The sequence below is a fragment of the Alligator sinensis genome, unplaced genomic scaffold, assembly GCF_000455745.1.
Source record: "Alligator sinensis unplaced genomic scaffold, ASM45574v1 scaffold280_1, whole genome shotgun sequence".
Classification (NCBI taxonomy): Eukaryota; Metazoa; Chordata; order Crocodylia; family Alligatoridae; genus Alligator; species Alligator sinensis.
The window spans coordinates 1,949,637-1,971,506 of record NW_005841835.1 but is presented as its reverse complement, the minus strand read 5'-3'; the positions used below and the strand labels follow the sequence as shown (position 1 = coordinate 1,971,506).

The following is a 21,870-nucleotide window of genomic DNA, read 5'->3' as shown; positions in this document are numbered from 1 at the left end:
CACGACGCCCCGGGCCGGAGAGGACGAGCCCCGCAGGCAGGCAGCGCCCCGAGCCCGCGCCCACGCGGCCGCCTCTCTCCCCCCAGATTCCGAGGATGTTTCCTCCAGCGACAGGAAAATGTCCAAGTCCTCTTTGAACCAGAGCAAGAAACGGAAGAAGCGGCGGCACAGGTGAGAGCAGCCCCTGCCCTGCCCTGGCCCGGCCCCTCTCCCCTCGGGTCTTTGCCCACCTCACTCAGCGCCGGGGCGCCCGGAGGTGCTGGGGAAGAGGCAGCTCTGGCCCAGCCTAGATCCCCCCTGAAGCAGTGGCCTAAGTGCGGCACATGGATGTAAGAGGCTGGGGAGGAAGAATGAGGGGAGCAGCGCTGGGACTGCAGCTTGCTGCAGGGGAGCTGATGCTCCTCAAAAGCCAGGGCAAGTCTAAGATAAAATATAACCCAGGAAGAAAGAGATCTGTCATCCTTACCGGCCAGCTGAGGACAAATTGGGTCTAACCCCATGTTCACCTTCCCTCTCTCTCTCCCATACACCTTGGCTTAAGAGCCAGTTGTGTGAGCAGACAGAAGGCTGGGATCAAGTCTGAACCCTTGTCAAAAGGGGACAGGAGGGAGGAATCTGTATGACTGAGACTTGATTGCTGCGGGGTGAAAAGGAGCAGGATTTGGCAGTTAACTGTAAATGGCAACAATATTTATCTGAAGGTGTTTTTTTATTTCAACACCAGACAGCCTGGAAACCAACCCACCGACCAACCAACCAACCAACACCTTCCCCTCCCCCCCCACCATATTCTCTGTGCTGAAACCAGATGCCCCCGTGTTTCTGAAATACATATTTCACAAACTGTCCTGGCATTTGCACAGAGCCTGTAGAAATGGGAATAGCCAGGTCATTGAAATTAGGTCTTTGCTAGACATTAGAGCAATCTGTTTATTGGGCAAACAGCAATATCTGTCAACCACTTATTCATTATTGAGGCATTTACCTCCTTGGGCAATTAATAAAATAGTTTGGAAATAGAACATGCCCCCAGGGAAGATGAGGAAGACTTGGTTCTTTGGCATATTGGCCAAGACACTAAGATTATGTCTCTGCATCTAGGCTGTCCCTAGCTCTGCTACTGACTGGGTGTGACACTTTGCCTTTCTGCAGCTCTGTTCCCCTACTATAAAATGGAGCTGAAATAGCTGAGCCTTATAAACATTAGATGCACAGCGAACTGAATTTTTTGGATTGCCATGGCTGGAAATAGTTAAGACAAAAAATGACCAGGGACACAGCTACAGTGGATGATTTAGGAGTAATTAAATCGATCCTGTCATGAGGCAGGATGGATGGATTAAAAGTGTCCTGGTAAAAGCCTAGTTAGGATGCGGTGTGGGAACAGACTAAATATCCAAATAGATGTCCTGCCGTTATGCAACAGAATGGGCTTGGTTCCCTGCTAGAGTTCCCATCCCACTTTGGAGGAACTGACAAGTGAGCTATGTGGGGCCATCTTCAAGCCAAACTGTTCCCTGCTTGTAAATAAATTCCTTGGTCCTTTGCAAACAGGGGTGAGTTTGGAGTAAGAGAAATAAGGTTCCTGATGGGATCAGGACTGGGGATGGACCAGGATACTGAAAACATGATTTGGAAGTGCTGAATTTTTAATGTTGTGTAGTAGCAACTTTGCATTGTTTGAGGTTTTCGTTTTGTTTTGTTTTTTCCCTTTTTCTGGACTAAGTGACAGCTGAGCGGTGATGGGAAACTCACAGGTCAGCAGTCTGCAAATGACTCTGAGGGGGAGAAATTGCATATTATGATAGGAGACTGGGACTATGGAAGTGTGTGGAAAGTGGAAAATTTAGGCTGACTGTCAGGGGAAAAATATTCTGTCAGTGAGCTGTGTTGGACTTTGATTTTACTTTGAGGAAATGAGTAGAAGCCCCAGTTACTAGAAGCACTTAGACTGGACAAAAACTAAAAAAAGGTCAAGAAGGCAGTGATGGGGATTTTTTAGTCCTGGAGAGAGAAATTGTCTGAGTGCTTGGATCTCTTTTATCCCTAGAGTTTGAAATTTCTACAAAAGCAGCAAAAATGAAAAACCCCATCGAAAACAGCAAATTTAGGAGTGTATTTTAAATAAAGCTCTGATTGCAGGGAGGGTCTCCTGCATGCACATGCTGCTTTTGTTAATAATGTTATTGATCTTATGGAATCCTTTAGATTTTTTGAATATTGGAAAGTAATTTTGAAACTGTCTCTCTGTTTGTCCTATTGGGAATGTGTAGATAGATCCTCTGAAATTCTAATTTGTTTTAGAAAATAATTTAATTTTTCCCCTCTTTTGCATTTTCTCCTTTGGGAGCTATGTTGCCTATTTTTTGGTTTGATCATTTATGTATGTATTTTAAATCAAGGCAGTTAGTTTTCCCAATGGAAAAAAAAAAACCCTGCCTTGATCAGTAGATCACACCTGGAAATTATGGGTTAAAAGGGCTTGGGGTAGACTGAGATTTGGAGGTAGTAAAGGTCTGGAATCTATTGTCATTTTCTGGAGATATGCTCTCATCAGTCCAAGCTGCTATTTTTTTTTTTTTCAGTCCAGTCATCCTGGGCTGGGAACTGGTGAGGCAGGCACAGGCTGTGCTGTTGTGCCTTTGGAACAGCTGGCAAGGTTTTAATGGATCAAGGAAGGATGGATTTTGTTTGTTTGTTTGTTTGTTTTCCCCAAGGCAGAGGAAGGTAACTGGGACTGCGATTGGAGGTATCCCATATCCTGGGGGAAATTGGTGAATATGAGTAGTAAGCAGTTTGGATAAAAGGTTTTGTGGACTTGTTAGAGAACTAGTAAGAGAACTAGCTTTGTGAAGAGGGTGAGGCCAAGGGCCAGCAACATGGGGAGGATTAGGCACTTGCAGATCTTGGGGACATGAAAAACTAAGAGCAGGGTGTTTCTTGTCAGCACCTCAGAGTGGCTGTCACTTGAGTGTGTGTATGATTAACCTAAAAGGGAAGGGAATTCTGTAAGTCAGGACTCGGGCTTCCTTCAGAGGAGTAGAAAATAATTCTCTGAAGGCTTTCTAGAAAGAAACGAGTTCTTAGGGGCAGTGCCAGGGTTAGCATTATCTCTGTACTAGTGGTGGTGTTAGGAGGGATGAACTAGGGAGGAGACTGTGTCTACAGGGAGAAGTAGCTGAAAGTGAAGGTGACTATGACAGTATAAACACAGTGTCCTGGCATTTCTGGTTGTTCCTTCACCCTCAGGCTGGACTTTCCTGTCATACAAACACAAGAAAAAAAGTATATGTTTATTTTCCAGTTTCTTAGATTTTTCTTTTGCCTGTTTGTTCCTGCCTGTGACTGCTCCTCACCTGATTTCTTCCTCTGCTTTTTGATCATTGAGTTTTACTCCCCACCCCCACAGGACAATCTTCACTTCCTACCAACTGGAGGAACTGGAAAAGGCCTTCAATGAGGCCCATTATCCTGATGTCTATGCCAGAGAGATGCTGGCCATGAAAACAGAACTGCCTGAAGACAGGATACAGGTAATACTACTTCTTCAAGCTCTTAGAACCTTTCTTATCCCATCTCTCCCAGACCTTGTTCACTTACTCCCAAAGGAGAGGAGCACTTGTCTGTTGCTGAATACAACTGCAGAGACCTGGATGCTCTTCACTATTTAAACCTCCAGGCAGCCGTAGCATCTGTTATTTGCAAACTTGTATTTGGTGGCTGTGCTATGGTGTGATGATGTGGTGTGTCTTTGCCATTGTAATGAATTTTGTGTGGTAATGTTGCTTTGTGTGTTGCTGTTGTGGGAGGATGTATTGTTTTGAACTGTCTGTGCATACATCCATAGTAACTGACACAAGATATATAGGATAATTTATAACAAATTAAAACAGCACAGAAAAATAAATTGGAAAGGAAAATCTGCAAAAAGAAAAGTTCAGAAATGGACTGGAGAGGCCTCTTGGCTTCCAAAGGTCTCTGTGGCATGGTTAAGAAGGAAATCTATGGAGATTACATCCCTGCATTGGGAAAACCCTGCTTTCAGCCCAGTATGGGATGGAGCTGTGGGCCAGTGAAGATCTGGTCTCTTCCCCCGGGAAAGAACCTGTGGTCTATTTTAGGTAGTCTAGTGTTGCTGTTGATAAGATTAAGCATGAGCTATGGTGTGGACAAGCTTCAGCTTTTGGCAGAGGTCATGCCAGAGGAGGGGGGAGGCAGCAGAGGGGGCTGTAAAAGTGAAAACAGATCTTTAAAGAAGCCTTAAGGAAGCTGCAGGTAGCACCAGAGGCAAAGCAGATTCCTGCTAATGTGCGCATGTGAGGATCACAAAGGTAATTTAAAAGATACCTCTGCTCTCTCTTTCCAGTCTGCTCCTCCTTCAGATCTCTACATTACATTAACCACAGGAACACAGCAACCAAGTAGTGAGCCTGTGGCTTGACTCATTGTATCTCCTGTATTTTATTGGCTGTCTAGGAGCTGAAACTTGGCCTTGTTCCCCCTATGCATCAGCAATAGCTGCTTCTCGAGCTGCTGCAGAGCAGCTACTATGTGGCTGAGGTTCTTCTTTTGATGTCACATAAGTCTCTTTGGGATTTTACTGTATCCCTTGTTTTCTTTAACTGGCCCCTCTGCCCCTGCCTCCCAACCCTACCATGTGCACCCTCCAGCCTGTGTGTCTTCCCTGCACCCAGGGGACCAATGCATCATTATACAACCATCTCTTCAGCCCCTTGTGTGAATTGTCTTTTTCAGAGGGGTTAAAGAGAGCTCTCGTAGAGCACCGATACTGTAAATTATAGGGAGATAAGCCATGGGAGGTACAGGAATGGGAAGTTTCTCCCAAATCAGACTGCTTCATTCCATTTTCTCTGTAGTCCAGATCCTGGCCAGACCTTTCCCCCATGTGTGCTAAGTCAAATGTTCTATGTCGAGAAGGATCGGGATTTGACTCTTATCCTGTTGTGCTGGCCTACCTCCTGATGACCTCACTGACTGGGCATGTAGATGCCCTAAGCACTGTTAGGATTTTCAGCAGACCTGAGCAATAATTAATTGGCCCATTACCTGAAATGGAAACAAAGTAAGGGCTCTTATTACTCATGATCCATGTTGAATTTCACTGTAATCAGTAAGTCCTGAAGCTTTCTCTCCTATGAAGAACAAATTAGATAGAGGGCTGGTTTTACACTTCTTGACTTTTTTGGGGGGATATTAATTCAAAGTGTAAGAGACTGAAGCAATACAAGTATTCCTTTTAATCTAAGGTCCAGTGGTGCATATGGGCAACGATCTTGGTTTCCCATAAAAAGGCTGTCATGCTTTCTCAGTGTAGTGGTGAGCTTAAGTCAGAGATATAGCTGGCTTATCACAATGTAGAAATGTAGTTTACAGATCATGCCAGGCTGACTGATTGACAGCTTGAAGTTGACAGGTTTCTGACAGACTGCGATTAGACAAATACCTTCACACACTTCAGATCATGGTTGCACAGGTAACTTTGATATAAAGATTTTTTTTTTTTTCTTGGCATTGTGAGTCAGTGGGATTTCTACTCTTCTTGGTCAGGAATGGAGAAGTGATAAGCACTTTCATTTCACTGAATGGTTCTCTATACTTTGCTGGCCAGTAAGAGACTGCCAACAGTTTCTATGCTGAAGATTTTGATCCTGCATTTTTTGTTGCTGTGATCTTCCTGCTCAAATGGGACCAGGCTAGACCCATGCAGGAGGAGCTGTACACTCTGGGATGTGGTTGTTACAAGCATTAGCCTTGCTGATTACACTGGTACCCCAGCAGAAAGTGATCATGAATGACACTGGGTGGCTATAGGAAGTGTTCAAATCATAGCTTTTTGTGGTATTACTTTATGGGGAATGTGAGCATTTCATGCAAGATGAATATGTCATGTAAGAGAGCTCTTAAAAGCTCCGATGGGTAAGAACTTGGGTGACACGGCGATGTGTAAAGGGCCAGTACAGGACCGTATTGTGTTCTTATAGTGTTTCATGTCTACTATTTCATATCACAAGCTTCCACAAGCCTTGGAAAGGTGATTCTAAAGGTTGGGCAAGCTTCTTGATATTTAGTCTTGATTTTTCCTTTTCTTAATTCTGTCCCGTTACATTATTCTCCCGTTCTCCAGCCTAAATAATATCTTGCCTGTTTCAAGTTCATACTCCCTTAACTTGTCTTCCCAGCTGTCACTCTCCAACCCTTAGCCACTGCTTATCCAAGCTGTGAAGATCTTTTTCTTAAATCCTTTCTCATAAATCTCTCTCGGATACCATAATCATTTAGTTACTCTTCTCTGAACTCCCTCCAGTTTGTCATCCTTCCTGATAAGGAACCACATATTAAGGGAGGGTCACATCAGTGCTTGTAGCAAGAGGTTGACATCTTCCTGATTCCTGTGTATATGGGGATCCAAATGGTGTTAGCCTGTTTTTAATTACATATTACATCGCAAAACTTTGGTTTATTTAATGGTTGTTCACAATTACCCAAGTCCTTGGGGACAGTCTCATTTCCTTATTTCATTCAGTATTTTGGGTTTCAATTTTTATTTCTACTGACATTAGCTACATTCTTATTTCCTGAGAGGAATTTCACTTTATTCCCTGCTTGCAGTTTTAATCTCTATTGCGCCCTTTGTAATTCTCTGTCATCACTAGAGTTTTCAGCTCCTCCCAATTTAGTATCATCATTGCATTTCATAAATATACTGCTTGCTCCCTCGTAGCTCATTTAATTAAGACTTTGTATCATACTGGTTTTAGTGCGAATCCACGCAGGTTCTCACTGGACTGCTGCTGACACTATCCTTTGTCTTCATTTATGGCATTATTTTTGGGAGGTAGAAAGTAGAGAAATGTGAAGCTAAAATAAGAACAATGAAATGGAAAGAGGACATAGGAATTATTCACTTCTAAGGAAAACCTATAACAAACAGTGGTATATTCTGAGTAGGCATCAAAGGCTGAGAGAGTTAGTGATTTGGAACAATGCTTTGAACACAGTTTTTAACAGCTCTCAGGTAAATGCAATGAGATTAGATATTTGTCATTCTTTAGCTTCCTCACTGTAAGGATGTGCCTTCTTTTTGGACTGGATACCCATGGAATAATCCTCAAGTTTCTTCTATGGGGTAGCACTGGAGAGAGAGAGAGAGAGAGGAATAATTTTTCCAGCTAGGCACCTCCTTCAAAACATGCTAAATTACACAAGATGCACGTACAAATGGGTAATGTTATCACATGTTTGGAAGAGCCTATAGCAGAACTGAAGTGACACTTGTCAAAATAAACTCAGACCTTTCTTCATAATCCAGGTGGCATCTGTAGGTTGGTACAGGCATGCCTTTGTCTATCACATCTACACAATTGAGTATATCAAGACTTCTCTAAACTTACTATTGTTCACTCTACCAGCAGGAATTCTCCCATCCAATTCTGTTATGGCAAAGATGGTGATCTCTTAATTATTTTGTATGGGTTTATGTAATTTACCTCTTAGGTTTATTAAAACACTATTTACAAAGCCTGGTAATCATCTGATATTTAAAGTATCATTGCCCTGTAATAATTTGATTTGGGATTATTGAAATAATGGTGTATTAGTGTAATTGTATTCTTTACTAATTGATCAAAGGAATGTATCTGAGAAGTTTTAACAAAATATTGGGTAAATGTAATAAGACCATGACTGACCCTAGTCTCCATGTAAAGAATCAATCACAAGGAAAATAATCCGTTACTGAAGGGAAGGGAAGATATTTAAAGGGTTTTGGGTTTTTTTTTTTGGTAATTCTTGATATAACCATTGTATAATGGGCAGATGGCCTAAATATTTTAGAGCAGGTGAAATTGAACTTCAGAGGAAAATAGGTGTTTAAATGGTATATCTAGGGTTTGTGTGGTTTGTTTGGTTTTTTTAAGTACCCCGGGAAGGCACACTAGGAATAGTATTACATGTGGGTTACGCTGCCTTTTCTTAACATCTCATGATTATTCAGGATTTGTATAATTGCTGGAGTGAATCCTTCTGAGCTAGAGGATCCATAATAAGAGCAATGATAAAAATCTTATTTAAAGCCAAGTTGTTGGGTTCATAACCATTAACAAAAATCAGGCCCCAGCAGCCATGATTGATTTTAAAGTAAAGAATTTTGATCCAAACCCCTTTGCCTGAAGGATAAAAATGGGGATTGCTCATTCAACACGGCCAATAATCCAGAGTATAAAGATGGAACTACTGAGATATTAATGGTGCAGAATGAATTGTTGTAACATTCTAGAGTGTTATGAGGTCATACTTTTGTCACCGTCTTCCTCCCCCTGCCCGCCCCCCACCTTTTATAAATTGTACTAAATTGAAAGGGACCAGGTTAAAGAGAGATTCTTCGTACATGCTAAAATTCATGGTGATGTTATGCCCTGTTGAGAGGAGAAAAGGGCTACATGAAGCATGTTGTCCAGAGTTCTTTTCTGTTTTTGTATACTAATGATGCTGGGACATGGTTGATCATAAACTTCTGTATATTCTGGTAGCATGTGGTATCTGCTGATGTTGGAGTTGGCAGCCTTCTGAAGAATTTGTGAAATAGGTAATTTTTATAATAGCTTGCTGCTGTTTTCTCAATAAATACCTCTTCCAATAATTCCTGAACATCATGGCCAATGAGATTAGAGAAGTGTTCATTATCTTCCCCTGTGCTTTTATAAACATGGGAAGTGTACTGGCAAGAGTAATAAAACTAATCAAACTTACCGGCTCCCTAAGAGTGTTATTCTGCCCATATGTGCCTAATAAGTATGTGAGTAGTTCATCCATTTTTACTGCCTCTTCTATAACATGCTTATTTAGCTGATATCAGTTCATAGTCGTTTTCCTTTTCAATTAAGAGTTATTTTAATTTAGCCTTTTCTGTAATGGCTTGTTTTCATTACCATTTGTTTATGGCCCTTCAGACAATTTTCTGTCCATGTGTTCATTTTCCTCTCCAAATTTAGTGCTGATATAAAAATTGTACTAGGTGCTGTATTGGACCACAGGAAGAGGCAAGCCCTGCCCCAAAGAGTCTGCAATGTAGAATGATTAAAAAGGAATGAGAAGGTGAAAATAATACTGCACCCAACTAAACTTGAAGTGATGAGGACCCCTCCTCCAATTAGCCAATATTTTTTAATAAGTGAATGAACTGTGGCACTATCTTCCCAAGATGTAGCCATTTAATAGTTGGCTAATTTGTAGGCTGTACAGTAAGAGCTGGTCTTGGGAAGCACTTAAATCAGAAAGTGGACCAGCTCAAGAGGTATTCAAAGTGCAGGGCATTACATTAAACAAAATGTAGGCATGGCTGGATAATCTGGTAGTGGCAGAAGCTTTTTTTTGGTCACAGAGCTGAGATTTGCTCTGCCAGTAGAGAAGGGGTTCTGCCATCACAGGGAAGCTTTGACTGTGGGGACACTCAGATTTTTCTGGTAGAACAAAAGCACATTTTCCTCACTATCATACATCCTTTCTACTCAAAATACTGCATTCAGGAGACAGATCCTGCTGCAGGTTCAAGTTACCGTTTTCTGCCCTACCCTTTTCTGCCCAACCCTTTTCTGAGACCTGTCGGAGCCACTGTGTGGGAGAAACCAGAGACTGAAAGGGAGAATGCCCTCTTGCTGTAATACTCTAGCAGCAGTGGCTTCTGGGGTCTGCTGCAAGCCCTTCTGACCAGTTATTCTGAAGAGACAATCCAATTAGAGCAGCATTATTGCAGGGGGGGCACACATCCCAGGGAAAAGATCAGACTCTGCTGGTGGCACTTAGTTTAGAATATATTATCTGATACATGATCAGAGGTGATGTCTGCTCCTCTACCACATATCCTTCTGGAGAGAGAAGCTGTTAGGCCTGCATCTAAAGGGTGATGAGGCACAATGTAAACATAAGCGTTGAGGAAGCTACTAAATTAATATAGCTTGGTGCTCTTTGTTAGCACTAAATTAATATAGCTTTGTTTCTTTGTTTTGTGCTATCGGGGAATGTGGAAGTGAAGCATGGCTGGTGTGCAGTCGCTATTTCCTCCACGTTGGTACATCAGACAGTTTTACATGGTAGTGAGCATGATGCTGAAAGGAACATATTTCTTCTGTTCTTTTATTGTTTCCACCCTGTCAGTCCTGGCACCCCTCTACTATTGGCCTCTCTTGGCTGCTCTTCCATCTCCAATCTCTTCCTCTCAGTGAGTAGCTGAGTGGAATGATTTTTAACTACATTTATTCTGAGATGAATCTTGCTTTACTTGTTGCCTGTATTTCTAATCTATTTGGATCCCTTTCCATTTTTGACTCTTTGCTCTTTACAGCTTCTTCTAATGCAGTGTCACCAGTGAACACGCTATCAAAATTGGTCCCTCAGTTTGTTCATGGGGTGGGCCCATATATTTCTACTATGCCAGTATTCAGAGACCCTAATTGAGATCGGGACCCTAGTGTGCTAGGTGCTGCGCATACACACAATAAGAGACTGCATTTGCCTGGTGGATCTCCTTGTTTTAAATCAACAAGCCCAGTAGACAAGTCTGAAAATGATACACTTAAGCATGCAGAATTCTGATAGCTTGTGTGGATACGTTTATGGTAGTGAACATGATCCTTCTCCTATATTGTTGCAAAGACCTAGAGTTCAGTGCAGTTGGTTCAGCTGATGTAGGAGAGAGGAGAATCAAGTTCATGGTTTGAATCATGTGGCTTCATAGTCTACTGGATGTGAGAAATGGTCTCATGCAGTTTTTCCTTATCCTATAGACAACATATGCAATACTCTATAGTCTGTGTACTCAGATTTATATATCCACTAGAATTCAAGGGAAGTCATGTATATCCAAAGTACATGGGGAAACTGTACTTGCTCATTGTACCTCAGGTCAAGAGCTGATTATAGCTGGCCCTTGAATAGTTCTCCTAGGAAGAGAAAAGGGAGGATTCAATGAACCTTCTGTACACTCCTGGGCCTCCTTGCACTCCAGCTATAATGTGACCAGATCACTGCTCTGATCTAATGTTCATGTGGGATGTAGCTGCCTGACCTGCAAAAGGAACTACCTAGCCCTAAGCATACAACTGCAAATCATGGTGACATTAGCCAGCTAGAGCCATGGCTTCAGCACGTTAGCTCTATTGCTAGCTGCATCAGCTAGCGAACTTTACCAAAGGATAGCTGCACAGCTGCAAGGAAATAAAGTGCATGGATTGCAGCTTCTGTTTACATTATTAATTTATAGCTAAGGTTGGGATTTTAACAGAAAGGTTCCTGACAACAAAAATATGCTGGACCGTGCTGATGGCAATAAAGTCAGCGCAGGTAAAAGTGAATAATAAAACAGGTGATGATAGTGTGTCCGAGATGCAGAAGGTGATCACATAAGTATGGAGGATACCCTATTGCCTGTGGGCTGGGGGCAAGCAATGGCATTTCCCCATGTATCCTGCAACCTTTGCATTCTTTGAACCTGTTTTACCTCTGGGATAAATCACAAGCTGCCACTCTGAACAGGACAGTTCTGGAGGAGCATGAGAGGAGGATGCATGTGAATAAAAAGAGATGATCCTTTCTGGAGCCTCCAATGGTTGGTACATGCCCTGAAGGGACAAGGGCAGATAAGTCTGAAAAGATGGAGAACAGGAGAGTACAAACCCTAGTCAGCCAGTAGCCAAGAAGAAGGGGACAGCAGGAGAAGAGACAGGGGACCCTGCTGGGAGTTGGTCATGAAGGCACAGGATGAGGCAAGAGATCCCAATTCAAAATCTGCTGTTTCCTGCTTATGGAGGGCAATGCAAATTAAGGAGGCTGAATGAGATGCCTGCAGTTTCCCACTGACTGCGGCCCTCATTGCAACCAGTGAAACAAGGAGGATTTGATGTCACTGAGACCCACTTCAGTGTCCTGGGAGGAGAACTTCAGTTAGGAGTGACACTGATTGGCCTGGCAGAGATTTTTTCAGTGCAAAGCTTAAGAGGAGGCTCATCCTGGAGAGTAGTGTATATCTGGCAAGGTGAAGGAGGGTGGTAGAGCCTGATGATACCATTCAGGCAAAGGCCTGAGGAAGAGCCAGGCTGGAGCAGGCCACCCTTGGGAAAACCTGGCGGTGCCCAGAGTTGTGCACCTATGGGTGAATACAAATGCTGCTCCAGCCCCTAGCAGTGTGCAGTAAGTGCTTTCTGCCAAGTTGGGCCAGTTGAGCGGGCCCATGCTGACTGAGTGGTCCTGCTCCTTCTCACTATATTTATAGCTATTGTGACTATGATGGACACTCTGGGATAACTGCCATGAGTGGATTGTACCTTTGTAGGCAGCTTTCTTGGAAGAGATGGACAGGGAAGAAGAGGTGGAGGGCAGCATAAGTCATAGATACTTACAGTGCTGCACACAGGGAGCTACAGTTGGACAGTGAAAAGTACTGTGGAAACATTCTTGGGGAGTGAAGACAGCAGGATGAGAGGGAAAGGAAGAGGACAAAGGAGAATATCCTGGAGCTATAATTAGTCATCTCCAAGCTGCAAAATGACAAGCTCCTAGGGAATTTAGACTATCCATTTATATTGGGTGACAGACAGCCAAGCAAGCCTCCTCAATAAAGTCCTTAGATTACACAGAAGATGATCTTTTGATAGAGAAACTGGAGACCCCCACATGGAGAGAAGACAATGGAGACTGGGAAGGAGAAAAGGGAGAAGAGAACAGAGAGCAAGAGAAAGGGAAGTAATATTTTACAAAGGTGGAAGAGCATACAATTAGTTCTGTTATGCATTAGCCAAAGTAGAGTATTGAGGCAGAGATGTTGAAAGGGAAAGCAAAGAGGAATGTGTAGGCAGATGAAAAGGGTGCATGGTACACAGGAGGAGGTGAAAGAATGGGGGTGGCATAAAAAGCCTTAGAGGTATGAGTGGAGTTGAGGGAGTAGGTACAGCCCAGAGCTGAGTTGTGAGCTGAGGCCAAGTTATGGAGGGCTTAAGAGTGAAGCTAAATGGCAGTGCTTGCTTTCTCAGGTGGATTATTTTGCTTTTAGGTGCTGCTCAGAGAAGTGTCCATTTTTGGCCTGCTCTTGGTCTTTCCTTCTGTTCCCAGGTCAGCTTCTTTGAAGGTCTTGTCCTTCAGATTGTCTTATTTCTCTTCTGAGTTGCCACTTTCTTCCTTCTGTTTTCTTGCTCCAACTGTGACAATCTTGCCTGTTGTGTCAGCCTGCAACCTAATGGTGCTTTCCTTTGTGCCTCATCTGACGTGGCTCTTGAGGCTGCTGATGGCTCTGTGTAACCAAAGACCTAGTCAAGGGAGCTGCTGAGAGCTTGGTGATTAGAAAGACACCACTCTTGGTGCTTACAACTCTGTGTTTCAAGCATCTTCCTTGCTACATAAACATCTAAGGAGGACAAAGCAAGGAGGGAGCAGGGTAAGCAATAACACATTGGATAGTGTTATATGTATATTGCCATAGTACTTGGAGGTGCCAGTCAGGCTCAGGATCAAATTGTGTTAGGCCAGGGGTAGACCTGCCCAGTCTGATGTACTGATGGTTCACACACAGTGCCTTGTGCTGAGTCTTTACTGCTTGAGCTAAAAGACCTAGTCCTGGCCTCTGCTGAACTAATCAAAATCCCTGCCAGGGAATTATGCCATGCTTTACTTCCCCTACTAAAACTACTTTGCACATAGCACTTATCCCCAGGAGCATCCATGTGCAGAGCACATTATGAACATTAACCAATTAATCCTCACAACAGCCCTCAAAGATAAGTCAGTATTATCACCCCCATTTTTGAAATAGGGAAATGGAGACATGGGTAGGGAAAATGACATGCCTGACAAAGTCAAACAGAGCTCTACCACTATTAGAGCTTGGGCATCCTGTCTCCAAGTCCCATTTCAAATTCTTGTGAGCACTCCTCTGTACCTGCCACATTGCACTCCCGAGGTGACATGGTATAGGGAAAAGTGCTTTTGGCATTTTCCAGTATGCCAGACCATATAAAGGCATATGGAATTGCATTGGTTTGAGAGAGCATCTCAACATGGCAGCTACCCCTTAGACCATAAATAATCAAAATGAGATTTTCAGGAACTAAAGCTGCTAACCAGCTCCCCCTCATCTGTTCCACTCAATATTTATGTCCAGTGAGTTAGAGACCTCAAGAGGGGAAGTAGGATGAAGGGAAGAGGAGCTCTCCAGAGCCTCACTTAAGGGATGGAAGCGAGGATGCAGTCCAAAGCAGTGGGTTACACTCAAAGGGGTGATTATCATGCATGGGATACAAAAAATCCAGTCAATTCACCAGTAATCAGTAGGAGAATTTCCTAGATGTTCCCTAGTCTCTGCCCAGTCCTCAGGGCAGAGATTTCTAGGCAGGACCCTCTCTCTAAATGTTGTTAGGATCACTGAGTTAACCATAATGCTGTGAACAGAAAAGAATAGACTGCAAGGTGCTTGAAGCTGGTTGTGTCTCTGTGTCTGGACAGAACCATTAAACTTGTTCATTTGAGGGGGCTGAATTCCACTTCTGGCTATAATTTATGTACCCAAGCAAAATTCCAGGACTCCAGATCCACCTCCCAGGTGTGATGAAATGCCCACTGATGTCTGCAGGAACTTTGATCAAGGTCTGGAGCAGAAACTGGCCTTTACGTGTTACATAATCTTCAAATTATTGCTCTTATTAAGTACTTTGTTGCCCCAGTCAGTATCATTTGGTAGGAAAAATATCCTTCCTCAGGTTGTGTAGTAACTTGTATTCACTTGTCAAGGTGAATCCTGGATTACCTTCCCAGTCCCCTTTGTTTGTAACTCGTTTGTGTTGTGTCTGAGCCCTTCGGGACAGGGCTGTGTCTCACTTATTTGATTACAGTGGTCCCCTTGCTTGGGGTGCTGGGAAAACAACACAATAATGAAGGCTTTGAAGTGGCAGCAGTCTTGCTTATCCTTATCTCCAGCTTAGGGACTTGCACAGCAGAGGGCTCTGCAAAGAGAATGTTTTTCCTCCCATGATTTTGAAACTGGGATCTATCCTGCTTAGCCTTCCAAGTGAACACAGTGCTTTGCTATGGTGTCTTGGGTAGTGGTTTCAAGAAAATGGTCAAGAACTAAGTGAAGATCTGGGACTAGATGGGTAGCCAGCACAGATGGTAGGGTTTTGGTGTGATATGCTTTTCCTGCAGCATGTGCTTGCTGATCAGGTACATTGATCTAAATCAGCTGGGAGATAACCAATGCATGGATTACTGTGCTTCAACAGTTAGGGGTACTGTCTTCTGGCTCAGTGCAGTCATAAATACCGCCAACTACATCTCTTATTTTAATATCCAGGAGCAGCAAGGAGTCACTTTAATGTTTGGGTGGCCTTCTGAGGGCAATGCAGGTCCTACTACCTAGAGGAACTGCTCCCCACACTGTACCAGCCTCACATACATTTTTTTGCCTTTGATCTTGACCCAGCCATTTTCTATTCTGGTTTATAATTCTTTTAGACACTGCACCATTCAGCAACAGCCTGTCCATGCTTCCTGAGAAGAAGAGCTAGATATCACTGGCATGCTGATGGAATTGTTTCTCAGTCTCTCCAGCAACCTCCCATACAAAATGACCAAGACTGACCATGGTGGGGTGTCACTGGTGAGAGTGTGTTCTGTCACCTATCTATCACTCCCATTTAGGGTCTATCCAAGAAGAAAGAGAAAAGCCATCTTAGCATGACTCCATCTACCACTGTGAGGCTCCCAGAGATGGATTGGTAACACCAGATGATCAGAGAGAAGGATGCTACCAGATCTACCAGTAGCAGCATATCTGGTGCTCTTAATATTTTATTAGCTCATCCACAATCCATCAGTGTAGCCCGCTCTGTCTGCATGCCAGTCTAAAACATACCTGGAAAGGATCAAAAAGGTTGTAGCAAGATGCAGGTGGGGGCGCTATTAGTTAGCATGCAACAACTGTCAGTAATGCTCCTCTGAAGGAAGAGCCTTCAGGTGGGACTGTAGTTGGTCAGATTATTAGCAGGAAGTGGCAGCCGCTGCAGCAAAGGGGCAGACCATTGTTTGTTTGATGTAGTGCTGGTAGATATTCCTCATTCCTCAAGATATGTGGATACAGGTGAGAGACGTGCAGTTCCAACAAATTCCAGAGCCAGAAGGGAAGGCTCTTGCCTTGCAGTGCAATGTCAGTGTCAGGATCCTGGAGTCAGCTTGAGGATCTTTCATGATGTCTTAAGGAAGCAACAAGGATGATGCGAGTCATGAGTCCCACGATCAGCCATGCAGGCCATGTGCCACCTTTACTACACTCATTTAACTTCATATCCCTTTTACACCTGCCATAGAAAGTGATGTCATCATAAATACTGCCAATAATTTTGACATTACATTTGAATGGATAGCAATAAAGAGTTTCCTGGTTTATAAAAATGCTGCAACCTCCTCCAGCAGCCTGGAGACTGGAAGTTTCAAAGTTAGGTCAGGTCTTATCCCTCCCTGGGCATCTAAAAGTCCCAGTACCTGTCTAAAAGCCAAGTATCCCTGGCCAGCAATTGGGAAACTGTAAAGGGTATGAAGATCAGCCCAGGACTTGCCCTATTATTATGGTTATTTATTGATTTATCAAGCACCAACAGTGTGCTTGGTCATGTGCAAAGAGGAAGACACAGTCCCTGTCCTAAGAGATTTACCATATAAATCAGACCCAGACAAGGCAGCTGGACACATTTGATATAGAGGTAGAGGGATCAATATCTCTGCAGCTGAGTTATTTTGATGACTCTCATTTTAGTGGATTATAATTGAAAGCCCTTGTGGAAGAAGTGCTTTAAGGAGGGTTTTGAATGAGGGGAGGGAAGCAGATTGACTGGTGCACAAGATAAGAAGCATTGCTGAAGAACAAAAGGCAAAGACAAGAGTAGAGGAGAATGTAAGGGGAAGACTACAAAGGAAGATGTCTATGCATGAAGAGTGGGGAACAGGAGGAAGCAAGGCCTGAGTTGCTCCAGGACCCACAATATGAGGACAAGAATGCCTAATTTGATAACCCAGGCAAGAGGACTCTAGCAAAGGCATTTGAACAGGCAAATGATGAGTTCAAAGTTGCAGGAGAGGATTATTTTTAGAGCAGCATTTTGCAGAATGGAGGGGGCTGAGCTGGAACAGTGAAAGGAGGAGGTTGCAGTAGTCGAGAAGAGGGATGTTTGATGTATTAGTACATGTTTTAGTAGCTGGAATTGAGAGGCAGCCAGGAGTCTTAGAAATGGTATAAAACGGAGCATCAAACTGGAGGTTGACAGTCTGGGTAACTGGTCATTCTCTATGCTGACAGACAGTGTGAAGCCAGGAGAGAGCTTGTGATGAACTGTCAGAAATTCTGTTTTGGCTGTGTTTAGATTAAGGTGGTTGTGGGACACCTCAGAAATGAAAGGTACCAGATTAGACAGGAAGATGTTGGGAGCAGAGGTGGATCAGGGAATTCTCAGCATGCACATGGTAGGGGAGCACATACTCAACCTAGACAGAGCAGCAAGGGAGAAATCCATCCAGTGAAGCTCACTAGCTCTGTGGCCATGTCTTCTTGGCTGTCAGGCGGAGTGTGTTATTCCTTCTTGCTTGCTTAATTGAAGAGAATCAGAGGCCCTTTCTTCGTAGGGGCTCTTATTCAGTCCAACATAAAACATAACATTTAAAACGAATATTATCAGTCAGTGAGGAAAACTGGTAAAATGCCTGAATCTTGGCATGCTTGCAGGAACAGGGAAGACTGGCTATGAATTTCTGATGAGGTGGACTGCAGGGACCTCTTGATGACAGCAGGCACATCTACACAATCATTAATGCACCACAGTTACTGCGCATTTAGTTTAATACTTCCTTAATGAAGTGGTAACTGAATGTGCACTACCTATATTTACTGAGCAGTAGAGCCAGCGCACGTTTTTTTTGGGACTGTTATTGTGCAGTAGCCTAATAACACTGTGTAGTAGCTTAATAGCACGGTTTTTGACCAGCACACTACTTTTATTAGGCTACCGTGCAATAAGCGTCTCATGTAGATGAGCCCAGTATCTCTTTTTCTTAATTTTGGGCTTTCAAATATACATGTAGCTGCATTGTGCGTGTGTCTGCGTGTACACAATTGCTTGTGGCCCCCTAGTGGATGTATGTGTTTGTTAGGCTAGCATCCTTTGCTCAACAAGGTGTATTGCTTGAAAGGTCTTTGCTGAAACATGGTGTCAAAAATGCTGAATGAAATTTGGTGACCACAACAAGTAAAAATTATTCATCTTCCAGCCTGAAGATCCAGGAAAGGAAAACGCTTGGAAATGCAGCATGAAACTAATTAAAAAGGCATCTTCTCTGGTTTGGAAGGAAGATGCGCTTCAAGGTCACATTCCCAGCCCCATGTAAAACCTTCCATTATTGGGTTTATGCACGGATGCTGTTAGAAACAAGTCTTTAAAATATCCCTTTACTCATTCTAATTCCTGACCACATGAGTAACATCAAGGAAATCGCTCGTTTGCAAGCAGTGGTTCAGGAGTTCATAGAATAAACAAACCAATATGATTAATGCAAATAACCAGGGCACATTCTGTCTCATCTTCCTTTGCAAAATGAGAGAATTCTTCTGAAACAATTTACTCGTGTGCATCATTAATAGTAATAAGAACTGGTTATCAACTGGAATGCATAGAAAGAAACAGGCAAAAATAACCTTGTCTAGCCTTGTATTAACCAGGGACATAGTGTGTGGTACCAAAGTATCCTGGAACAATGGTAGTCCCCTTTACACGGTGAAATAAACACCCACATTTCCCAGGGTTTTGCAGATCTAATCACGCGGCCTTCTGGTTACACATATTTGTGTGGGTTGTTACAAGGGGAAATATTGTGGCTCTAGATCAGTGATTCTCAACCAGGGTGCTGCAACACACAGGGATGCCATGATATCCTTGTAAGGGTCCCACAGAGTGCCATGCAATACTAGCACTGTTACATGCGCAAACACCTACATGATTCACAGGATAAACCCAGAAATTTCAAATAGGAATCTATAGTATCAAAAACATTCTGACCTGGTGTGGGCTTTCTGAGTTCTTTGCAACAGAAAAATTGCTCTAGTATTTTTCTGTAGTTAAGAAATGAATGAAATATAAGAGCTGGCATTTTCCACAGGGTGGTTTGAGTCTAAAGAGGTTGAGAACCACTGCTCTAGATATTTTCTGTGACTTAAAGGTTGTGCTATCTACTCTAGACTCATGGTGTCAGTATAAGGCTTTTATCCTTATCAGGGGTCAGGAGCAGGTTCAGAGAACCAGTGGAGTTCTGCTCTCTAAAACAATGACGGTGATTCAGTTGATGTTCTCATCCATCTCCGTCAAAGATTGTAAGGTGACCTCTCAATATTTGCCTGTTACATGTTGATGGCAGGTTTCCAAATGTACTGAATCCTGATAAAGCATGCACAGAAACAAGACAACTCTCTTATACCTGGGGAGAGTACTTAAGATTGAAAACCTCAGATCTCTACAACAGAAAATCTCCTTATCTGGGAGCAGATCCCCTCTGCCTGTCCTCCTGGTGGCTCTCATATGGGAGGGCACACCCAGATATTCTGCAATCACTGTTCTGTTGTCCCACCAGTACTGCACTGGGAGTGATCTGCCAGATTGGCCATACTTTTCTTGTGGCCTCTCAACCCAGCTACGTAGAATTCACAGTTTCAGAGCTTACAGAAACCCAATTATGCCTTGCTGAGGGGGGACAAGCTTTCAATAGTCCTTAAGTGTGCAGTGGTCAGGCTTTTTCCAGAAATGTGCATATGATGTCAACGATCTCACCAGTTACTGCCCTGTCTCTACATTCTCCATCTCAGGAAGGGGTCTGGAGAAGGCAGTTGTGGGACAATCTCAAAACCCAGATATTTGTAGTACCCTGGCTCTTAATGAGGTAATATATAAATGACATAGAGGGTTATCTGGTGTTATTAGATGTTCCAGAAGAATATCAGTAGTGATAGCCAAAAGCAGCAGTATGAGGCTCTGATGAAAGAAGCAGTAGCTGACCATAGACAGAGACAGGGTAGGGAAATAGTAGACTTTTGGAAATCTTCTATCTCAGCCATTTGCTGACAGCTGAGCATATGTGTCTGGATCCAGAGATGTATGTAGTTCTGGCTATGCCCAAGTGAACATGTGAGTAAGTAGTACAAGTCTTCCTGGTATCCATGAATTCTCTCTCAATTTCTGTCCATCCATACAATATGTACAATCTTCTCTATCCACTTTCAGACCAGAATACTGGGAGTAGCATTCACAGCATAATAACGTACCAATCAAGCAAAAGTAATTGTCACGCAGCAACTAGCACTTGGTAGTAAGATGTCAGTGAAGATGTAACTATTCAGAATGATGGAGCTGAGGAGGGAGTTGGTGTAACCCTGCCATGAAAGGGCAGCCCAAAAGTGACAAGGTCTCTTCCATCTGGAAAGATGCATTAGGCAGAGATTAGGTAGTAGTACCATACAGTAGTGCTCGCAGGCAAGAGGTTGGTCTGCCTTGAGGAGCTGTGGTTTCTGCTGATTTAGACCATACATCTCAGGACAACACTTTCCCTTTCAGTCTTCTTCTAAAGCCTCTGTACTTCTGGAGATTGGGTCTGGAGGCACGTCCTGAACATGCGGTTCCCTTATATATAGAGCCCTTCCTTGGTTGCTTCTGAATCTCATACGCTCTCATGGTTCTGCACAGTTCTACCCATTTACATCTCTGTTCACTCATTTCTCTCTCCTTTTCCCATTTCCAGTCTGTCCTAAATCACAGATTCCCTCCTAATTCCCACCCGCCCTTTTTTTTGCACCCTGTTTCCCCAAACCCTGTGCCTCCTACCTCTGCGTAGTAAACAATCTCTCCCTTTTCAATCAGATCCTTCCTTAATACAAATGTCTTCCAAGAAACTTTTGCAAGGTGATCTGCCCAAAAGGTATGAACAACAATAACTAAAAGCCATCCCCCATTAGCTGTAAATTGAGGGCAGTTTTCAATTGTGAGTTTCTTGAGGCAGTCTCCTTATTTTAGCTCACTGCAAAGGTGCGCACACAGGCAGTTAGGTGACGATAAGTGGGATCTGAAGTGTTCATAGTGAACTTCTGCCTTGAGAAGCTTTCTCTCAAGATGTACTGATCCAAAAGAAGCCCCCAAAATTATATGAGCTTTGCACAAAAACATCAGACATTCTTCAGTAAATAGAAACTAACTGGCTGCATTATTAAGGCAGCCATCAGCATCACATGTAGGTGCATATATATATAAATTAAAAAAAAAAAAATTCTTTAGTCTCCTTTTCCCTGTGCTACATGTGTGTGTCAGATCAGCACCTATCTAAAGAGGAAAGATCAGAAGAAATACTACTGATGCTGAAATCTGTGCTACTAGCTGAATAGTCAAACATAAAGGACAATGTGTAGGAATATTTCACTCAATGTGAGGAAATGAAATTTCCTACACAGTTGTCTATAAAACAAATTCCCTAGACCAAAGACTTCTAGAGGCTTGACTGGGATGTACTGATGCTTCTGCTGGTATGTAGGAAACTCAGAGGTTCCTAGCTAGAGGATTCTTCTCTTCTACTCAGGGTTATAGCAATCACCAAATTTGAGGTCAGGAAGGATTTTCCCCCTAGGTCAGATTGGCATTGCCATGAGGTTCTTGCTTTCTGTAGTGTGGGGTATCAGCCTCTTCCTAGGATCCTTGAACACATAATAGCTAACTGCTGTTTCATTGCAGTGGCTGGGCACGGGCATTGCCTTTGTCTCCCCTGCTTTAACCTATAGCATGTTATAGGGCA

General features: G+C 43.2%; 1 protein-coding gene across 1 annotated transcript in view; it reads left to right on the top strand.

Moving 5' to 3' along the window:
• VSX2 (visual system homeobox 2) overlaps nucleotides 1–21,870 on the top strand; it is a 31,137-nt gene that overhangs the window by 1,634 nt on the left and 7,633 nt on the right. The window contains exons 2-3 of the mRNA XM_006015392.3: nucleotides 87–171; nucleotides 3,410–3,533. Coding sequence (XP_006015454.1) covers nucleotides 87–171; nucleotides 3,410–3,533 — 209 coding nt within the window. The remainder of the gene's footprint in view (nucleotides 1–86; nucleotides 172–3,409; nucleotides 3,534–21,870) is intronic.